We start from the raw sequence: 7,762 nt of genomic DNA on the forward strand, positions 1-7,762 counted from the left end.
TTCTTTCTGTTTCATCCATCTCGTTAATTATCCTTCTCCCCTTTTAATAGCTTGTTCATACGTTTCATTATCTTGTATTTCAAATATTTCATTTTTAATACTTCCTAAATACTCTTGATAATGTTTAGTAGTGTCGTCAATTCTTTGTTGGATATTTGGAAGTGTTTTTATTTCTTCTTTAATTATTTGACTACTCATCGCTTCTTCTATTTTAATTGAAATAATAAATATAAGATCAAAATAAGATCCATAAATAATTAAATATACATTTATAATTTATCATTTTAGTTATTATTTTATTATATTCAAAGTCATTTCTTTTTATTATTTTTAAATAATATTAAAGAAGAAAGTAACAAATAACAGAATAATAAGTTAGAAGAAGATAACAAAGAATAAGAAAGAAGAGCAAAACATCTTGTCAGAAATGATGACGATGACACAAAAAACAAAATTTGGGAAGTAAAAATAAAATAAAGTAGCACGTAGTTCTAAAAAAACTATAATTATTTGATTGTTTGATTATTTTTATACTATAATTTATATCACTTTTTTATCATTATTTTTTATTTTTACCATTATTTTTATTAATAGAATATTCTCTTTTTCTCTTTGATATAAATAGGGCATATAGAAGAAACTAAGGACAGATATTCCGAAAAAATAATACAACAACTACAAATGAGAAAGCATAATATTATTATATAATTAATGATAAAGTGATGTGATATATATGAAAGGTATAGAATATAAAGAAATAATAATAAAATTAAATATTATAATGAAATAGTTTAAATAATAATAATAAATTATAATGAAATTAATAATGAAATAGTTAAATATAATAGTATTAATATAATATTTAATAAAATTAAAATATTAATTTATTTTTATTTCTATTGACAATTTATTTTCACTTATTTATTATTATTATTTTCTTTTATATTCTTTATCTTTATTCTCTTTATTCTTTATTTTATTTCTTAATATTATTTTTATTGATTAATTATTATATCATCATTTTCTATTTGATTAAACAATAATTGATATATATTTCATTTATATTAACGTTATATTTATTATTTTATATTTATAATCATAATAAAGAAGTATATTTAATTAATACTATTATCTTTATTAATACTATTATTTATATTTCTAATATCTATTCAATATTTCTTAACATTATCATATTTAATTATATTATTTCAATTATATTTATTTTAAATTAAAAGAATTATATTAATAATGATAATATAATGAATTATATGAATAATTGATATACTAATATTTAAATACAACATTACAATTACTTTTAATTATGATAAAAATACAAATAATATTCTAAATTAAATAATGATATTATTTGATAACATTAATTTAAACAAATAATTATCATTCAAATTAAAACAGAAAATAAAAGAGAAATATAATAATTAATATCAAATAAGTAAAGAATATATAAATGAACATATTCAATTCTATTTAATAAATTAACTGATTAATGATAATATTCATTAATAAAATAATTATTAACAACATCTCTCATCTATTCTAATGATAAAGAAAAAGATAAATTAATACATTTTTAATGATTTAAAACAATTAAAACAATTAAATATTTCATATTTAAAACATCATAAATTATAATGAAATATTTATTACTAAATTTAATTCAATTTCATGAATTTGAATAGTTGTGGAATATGAAAAACAAGATAACAAGAAGTATAAAAAATGAATTATGAGTATTAGAAATGAATTAATTTGTTATTGATATTCTCTAAACAATTGTTTTTCATTAAATTAACAATCAAATTAATAATTACAATAATACATTAAAGTATTATAAAATATAGAATTTGACAAGTACCTTGTTTTTTTGGTTTTCTGTAATATAGAACATAATAGTTAAGGTAGAATAAATAATTTTAATCTTCTTATTTTTATTTCCTAAAACATTTATAAAAATAACTCACGAAAATAAAAACAAATAAAAGAAAGTAAAATTAATACAATACACGGTTATTAATTTAATTGTATCATTACACACATACTTATTTAATAAAGAATGTTAATATCAAGTTTGAACTTATTTAGCTATTCCATATAGTTAATAAGTTCAATCTTAAATTATTCTCACTTTCGTTAGTAGAAATGATATTCAAGATATCATATCTTCGCCGGAAGTCAATTAGTATTAAAAGTTCCATAATTATTAGATTGAACAATATAATAATATAAAAATATTATAATAATAAACTATACAAGTCTGATTCAGATAAAGTAATCATTACGAGTTATTGTTATTGAGAAAATAAGGAAAATAACTCAAAAAAAGAAGAAAAGCGTTTGAGAATGATTAAAAAAAAAAGAAAGTAAAAAGTTAAGAGAAGAAGAAAAAAATTTTTTGAAAAAACTTAATAAATAAGTCAAATAAGTCAATATGGGAGAGAGACTGGTTGAAGATATCATTTTATTAAGATGTAATTTAGTTAATGGGAAAATAAATAAGGAGTGCATCTACCAATATGTTGTAGGAGATGTTAATCAACAAAATACAATTTTTCCGTTTTGTTTTTCAGAAGGTGAAACATTATTAACACAAAGAAATTTATTGTTTGAGCCAACAATTCCAGAAATTTTTACATTTATGTTAACAGATGTAAATGGAACAAGAAAGTATGCATACTGTTTAAGGTTTCCACATTTTAAAGAACCAGAATGTTTATGTATTATTGGAACAAAACCGTTGACACATTTATTTGAAGAAATATTAAAAATAGCTAAAAAACTCCGATTATTATCAATTGAAATAATGAAACGATTTCTTGATGATATCTGTCTTCAACCAATCCCATTAGCTAATGAAGTATTATCAAATATTTCATTTCATTACCTTCCTTATCAAATTATTAATAGTGATGAATTAAATGACCATTCTAACCATGACGTGTCAGTATTATTAAAAACATTTGGTGCTTCAATGCTTGTTGATCTTATTGGATATTTGTTAGTAGAAAGAAAATTTCTTTTTGTAAGTCAATCAATTCAATCATTATCAGAATTTATTATGGCATTTACTTCTTTAGTATCTCCATTCCAATGGCAACATGTATTTATTCCAGTTTTACCACTTTCATTAGTGACATATTGTGCTGCACCTATGCCTTATGTGATTGGAGTAAAAAATAATTTTTTACCAAATGTATATAAAGATTGTGGTAAAATGGATGATACAATTGTTCTTGATGTAGATAGTGGTAAATTATTAAATAACCAACCATTAAATTTTCCATTGGTATTTATTTCTAATGAAACTACTATTTTAAAAGCTGCATTAACTCGTATTCTTCATCACCTAGATGAAAATTCAAATGAGCTGATTTATTGTCTCTTCCATAAATTCTTTGCTTCTATCTTTGATGGATATCAAAAATATCTAAAATTTGATTCACAAAAACAAAAAGCTGTGTTTCAAATGGAAGAATATGAAGAATATTTAAAACAGGTAAATGTAGAAAATTATACTATCATGAAATCTTTTGAAGAAAGTCAAATGTGTTATATGTTTTTTAAAGAAAGAGAAGAACAAATTCAACAAGGACTTCAACTAACTTCATTATGTCCATTATTAAAGATTATTCAAAAGTAGAATATACATTAGAAACTCTTGATAGTATTACAAATGAATTAGGAATCAAATTAGAAAATATTGTGTATTGTAAGTTTTGTTTTGAAGAAATCAAACATGACCAACCTTGTTCATTTTCTGAAGGATATTTTTATCATCATGAATGTTTTAGATGTAGTTATTGTGGAAGGTTAATTCTTGGAGATTATTGTCCTGAAACTCTTAAATGTATCTTCTGTATGAAAACTGACAAAGTTATCCTTTCAGATGAAAAGCTTTGTGAATTAGCTAAAATTAATTATAAACAACGAAATAAATTGATGAAACAAGAAGAAAGGATGAACTTAGTTGAAAAAACTTATAAAAGAGGTTTATCAAAGTCTGATATTGCTAAACCTCATTCTCCTCATTTGACTCGTGTCTCAATGAAAATCACAAGAGGAGAAACAGATAAATATGTATGTAGCAGTCCTATTCTTCCAGAAACTAAAGACTTTGTCTCTCCTGTTTCTGATCGTCCTTCTTCTCCAAATAATCAACCATTTAAACAACATCGCCCAACAGCTATTTCTAGAAGTGAAACTTATAACCCAGAAATGAGACTAAAGTTTCTTGGTGGTAAAAGAAAAGGAGGTACAACAAAAGAAAATGGGACTTTTTCTGCAACAACCAGTCCAGTTAATCTTCCTTAATTCGTTATTGTTTAATTTTAAAAAGGTTTAATATAAATACAGTGATATAAAACAAAAACTAAAAATAGAAAAAAAGAGAAGATTCTATTTGAGAAGAATATTCAAATATTTGAAAAAAAATAATAAAATGATGGAACTGTAAAATTAAAATGACTGAGAAAAAGGATTGGGATTATTTGTTAAAATTTCTTATTATCGGAGATACTGCTGTTGGTAAAACAGCAATGCTTTTGAGATATACTGATAACACATTTACAGATGCATTTATTGCAACTATCGGTGTTGATTTTAAAGTTAAAAAATTGGAAGTAAATGGAAAACGATTAAAAATTCAAGTCGTTTGTTAGTTTTCTTCTTTCTTTAAATAACCTTTTAAGATTATAAATTTTCGAGGATTTCTCATTAAAACGAAAAGGCTACTTCTTGTTATTGTAATTAAATCAAAAAAGAAGTTTATGTTTCATTTCAAAGAAATATCAAATTAATTCATTTAGTGGGATACAGGTTTGTTGTTTTATCTTCTAATTTTTCCTTTAAAAGAATTTATTTATATCTTATGTTAGCTGGGCAAGAAAAATTTCATACAATCACTCAATCATATTATCGAGGATCTCATGCTGTCATTGTTGTTTATGATTGTACTGATAAAAAGACATTTGAAAGTACAAAAAATTGGTTAGCTGAAACTGAAGCTGAAATTGCTGGAAATGCAGTTAGATTATTAGTAGGTAATAAATGTGATATGCCAAAACAAGTTAGTACTGAAGAAGGTCAATCATTTGCAAATTGTCAACACGTTCATTTTATGGAAGTTAGTGCTAAAACAAATACTAACATTGCTGAAGCTTTTAACTATTTAATTAATGAAGTTGTTAAAAAGTTAGAAGGAAGTTCAAAACAATCTTCTGGTAAAGCTAATGTTAATATCAAAGAAAGTAAGAAAACAAAATCAAAGTGCTTCTTATTTTGAGTGTTTTTTAATGCTAATTATGTTTACTAACAAAAAATAAATTTAAAATTTCTTGGGATTTTTATTTTTTACTGTTTTGTAAAAATAATTGAAAAATGTTATACATTAACCACTAATATTTATCTTTTTTTTTAAGTTACTTAACATATTCTTACTTATTAAGTTTATTCTAGTTTGTTTTTAACTTATTCTTATAATGAGAGTTCCTACTCTTTTTTTTGTTCTGATAGTTTTCTTAATTTATTTAATACTTCTTTTTAATGATGAATATATGTGTGATAGTATTTTATAATGTCCTTAATTTAATATTTAGATGTTATGTATTTTGGTGTTCCTATCCCTTTTGTGAATGTTATATTTATCATCAATACAATATTTCTTGAACTTCAAAAATCTATTAATTTACAATTAATTTAGTGATTTTTATCAAGTAATACAACAAGGAAATTATCTAGTTTAATACCTCGATGTAGTGTTCCATTTGAATAAAGGTGTTATGTTTCCTTTGCTCTATCTATCATAAATTTGATTCTTAGATTCTTTGTGATTTATTTCTTTTTTTTTTTGAGAATTATAGAAATTATTACTAATGAGATATATAAGAAAGTCATAAACAATAGAATTTCAAACAAATATTATCATTTTAGAAAGAAATAAAAGAAAAAGAATAGATAAATAATATAGATGAACAATTGATAGAATAAATAACATAATGTATGAATAGAAATGAATATATAAGGAAATTAACAATGAATAAATAGAGTATTTAATCAAATAAACAAAAGGAAAAGTCTAAGAATAAATTTAATTGAATGATTTTTGATAAAATATCTCATATCAATAAAAGAAATAAATAACCGATTGGTTGAACAATCATTAAATATACAAAACGAAATTCTAAAATCAAAGATATATTAATATATAAAGAATGAGATTAATTAAATCATAATATTACAGACATATTACATGTTTAAGTTATATATTAAAAGTATTTATTACATTTATTAAAAATAAAATTGAATAATAATTATTAATGAATAATAAAACAAATAACACAACACAAATTGGAGGGCAAAATATTTTGAAAAAATAAAATAATAGTTTTTATTATTTTGCTCCTAAAAAAAAATAAAAAAATAAAAAAAATAAAAAAATAAAAATGTAAATTAAATATTCATTCTATATTCATTTATATTTGTTTATATTTTATATCATTTTATTGAAACTGTTCTAAATTATAAATGATTCAGAAATGACATAATTCAATGTAAGTATACAGTATTATTATTTTATTATTATGTTATTTATGTATTTTATTATTATATTTATTTTTATTATTATATTATATATATCATCATTTTATCTATATATATATTATATATCATATTTTATTAGTTTGATATTCTTATTATTTATATTTTATTTTATATATTCATTCATTTTTATTTATATATAATTTATTATATATGAATACATTTCTTTATCTTATTTTCATTTTGATTATATTTTTATATTTTATATCTATTTTCTTTTTATATTTATTATTATTTATATTATATTGATTTTATTTATCTTTTCATTTATATATTTTATTTATTATTATATCATTTCTTTTCTCTTATTATTTCATTATCATTTATTATTATTATTCATTTAATTTTTATATCTTCTATCTATATCATATGAAATTATTATTTATTATTTATTACATATTATATACCAATCATATAATATTTATATTTGATTATATATTATATTTTTATTCTTTTCTCTTCTTTTTTATATTATTTCATTTTTTATTTGAATATATTTGTTTTTGTATTCTTGTATTTATTTTATTTCTTATTTTTTGTGTTTATTTTATTCTTATTTATCATATTTATCTTTTATATATGTTATATTTGATTTTATTAATTATATCATTTATTATTTTATTAATATAAATATTATGTTTATTATTTTATTATTTATTTATTTTTATTATTTATTTTATCTTTTCTTATTATTCTTTTATTATTTTATGTTTATTATATTTTATTTTTTTATTTCTTTTTCTATCTATTTTTTATTATTTTTATTTATTATATATATCTTTTATTTTTATTCTGTTATTATTTATTTTTTTTATTTATTTTATTTATTCGATTGTTTAATAAAAAATATATTCATTTTTATTCTTTGTTTATTATTATTATTTATTTTGGTCACGAAATTATGCATTTCATTCGTATTCATCTTTATATTATTATAATGATTTGTGATGTTGTTAATTATTTCATAATTGTTGTCTAAATGTAATGATTGTATTCATTGTTTGTTTAAAACATGGTGTTTATGATTGTTAGATCATTGAAATGAATTATCATGTTGCAAATTAATTCTTGTTAAATGTTTAAAAGATAAAAAATAGAAGATAATATTATTAGATGAAAATATTTGTGATTAAATATGAGAAGAACATATTGT

At 20.0% G+C, this 7,762-nt stretch overlaps 3 protein-coding genes across 3 annotated transcripts, besides 25 other annotated features; all 3 read left to right on the plus strand.

Annotated features, from left to right (window-relative positions):
• Positions 1-4: 4 nt before the first annotated feature.
• Positions 5-393: a repeat region.
• Positions 394-506: 113 nt separating this feature from the next.
• Positions 507-589: a microsatellite.
• A 102-nt stretch (positions 590-691) lies between these two features.
• Positions 692-862: a microsatellite.
• Positions 863-883: a sequence feature (AT_rich).
• Positions 884-1,000: a microsatellite.
• Positions 1,001-1,059: 59 nt separating this feature from the next.
• Positions 1,060-1,231: a microsatellite.
• Positions 1,227-1,380: a microsatellite.
• A 53-nt stretch (positions 1,381-1,433) lies between these two features.
• Positions 1,434-1,536: a microsatellite.
• A 36-nt stretch (positions 1,537-1,572) lies between these two features.
• Positions 1,573-1,676: a sequence feature (AT_rich).
• Positions 1,677-1,800: 124 nt separating this feature from the next.
• Positions 1,801-1,858: a sequence feature (AT_rich).
• A 371-nt stretch (positions 1,859-2,229) lies between these two features.
• Positions 2,230-2,262: a sequence feature (AT_rich).
• A 71-nt stretch (positions 2,263-2,333) lies between these two features.
• Positions 2,334-2,406: a microsatellite.
• A 40-nt stretch (positions 2,407-2,446) lies between these two features.
• EDI_142710 (DENN domain-containing protein 2D, putative) lies at positions 2,447-3,655 on the plus strand (the record flags this gene model as incomplete). Its single annotated transcript, XM_001736474.1, has 1 exon — positions 2,447-3,655. The coding sequence occupies one exon, from the start codon at positions 2,447-2,449 to the stop codon at positions 3,653-3,655; it is 1,209 nt and encodes a 402-aa protein (XP_001736526.1).
• Positions 3,656-3,873: 218 nt separating this feature from the next.
• EDI_142720 (uncharacterized protein) lies at positions 3,874-4,326 on the plus strand (the record flags this gene model as incomplete). Its single annotated transcript, XM_001736475.1, has 1 exon — positions 3,874-4,326. The coding sequence occupies one exon, from the start codon at positions 3,874-3,876 to the stop codon at positions 4,324-4,326; it is 453 nt and encodes a 150-aa protein (XP_001736527.1).
• Positions 4,327-4,475: 149 nt separating this feature from the next.
• EDI_142730 (GTP-binding protein ypt2, putative) lies at positions 4,476-5,296 on the plus strand (the record flags this gene model as incomplete). The annotated part of the gene is made up of 2 exons (XM_001736476.1): positions 4,476-4,668; positions 4,890-5,296. The coding sequence occupies 2 exons, from the start codon at positions 4,476-4,478 to the stop codon at positions 5,294-5,296; spliced, it is 600 nt and encodes a 199-aa protein (XP_001736528.1).
• A 647-nt stretch (positions 5,297-5,943) lies between these two features.
• Positions 5,944-6,079: a microsatellite.
• Positions 6,080-6,271: 192 nt separating this feature from the next.
• Positions 6,272-6,342: a sequence feature (AT_rich).
• Positions 6,343-6,369: 27 nt separating this feature from the next.
• Positions 6,370-6,410: a sequence feature (AT_rich).
• Positions 6,411-6,416: 6 nt separating this feature from the next.
• Positions 6,417-6,456: a microsatellite.
• A 2-nt stretch (positions 6,457-6,458) lies between these two features.
• Positions 6,459-6,517: a sequence feature (AT_rich).
• Positions 6,518-6,575: 58 nt separating this feature from the next.
• Positions 6,576-6,642: a microsatellite.
• Positions 6,643-6,654: 12 nt separating this feature from the next.
• Positions 6,655-6,780: a microsatellite.
• A 1-nt stretch (position 6,781) lies between these two features.
• Positions 6,782-6,897: a microsatellite.
• A 21-nt stretch (positions 6,898-6,918) lies between these two features.
• Positions 6,919-7,053: a microsatellite.
• Positions 7,054-7,232: a microsatellite.
• Positions 7,233-7,262: a sequence feature (AT_rich).
• Positions 7,263-7,435: a microsatellite.
• A 9-nt stretch (positions 7,436-7,444) lies between these two features.
• Positions 7,445-7,498: a sequence feature (AT_rich).
• Between the last annotated feature and the right edge of the window lie 264 nt (positions 7,499-7,762).

This window comes from Entamoeba dispar, genomic scaffold (assembly GCF_000209125.1).
Source record: "Entamoeba dispar SAW760 scf_1105229459877 genomic scaffold, whole genome shotgun sequence".
NCBI lineage: Eukaryota > Evosea > Mastigamoebida > Endamoebidae > Entamoeba > Entamoeba dispar.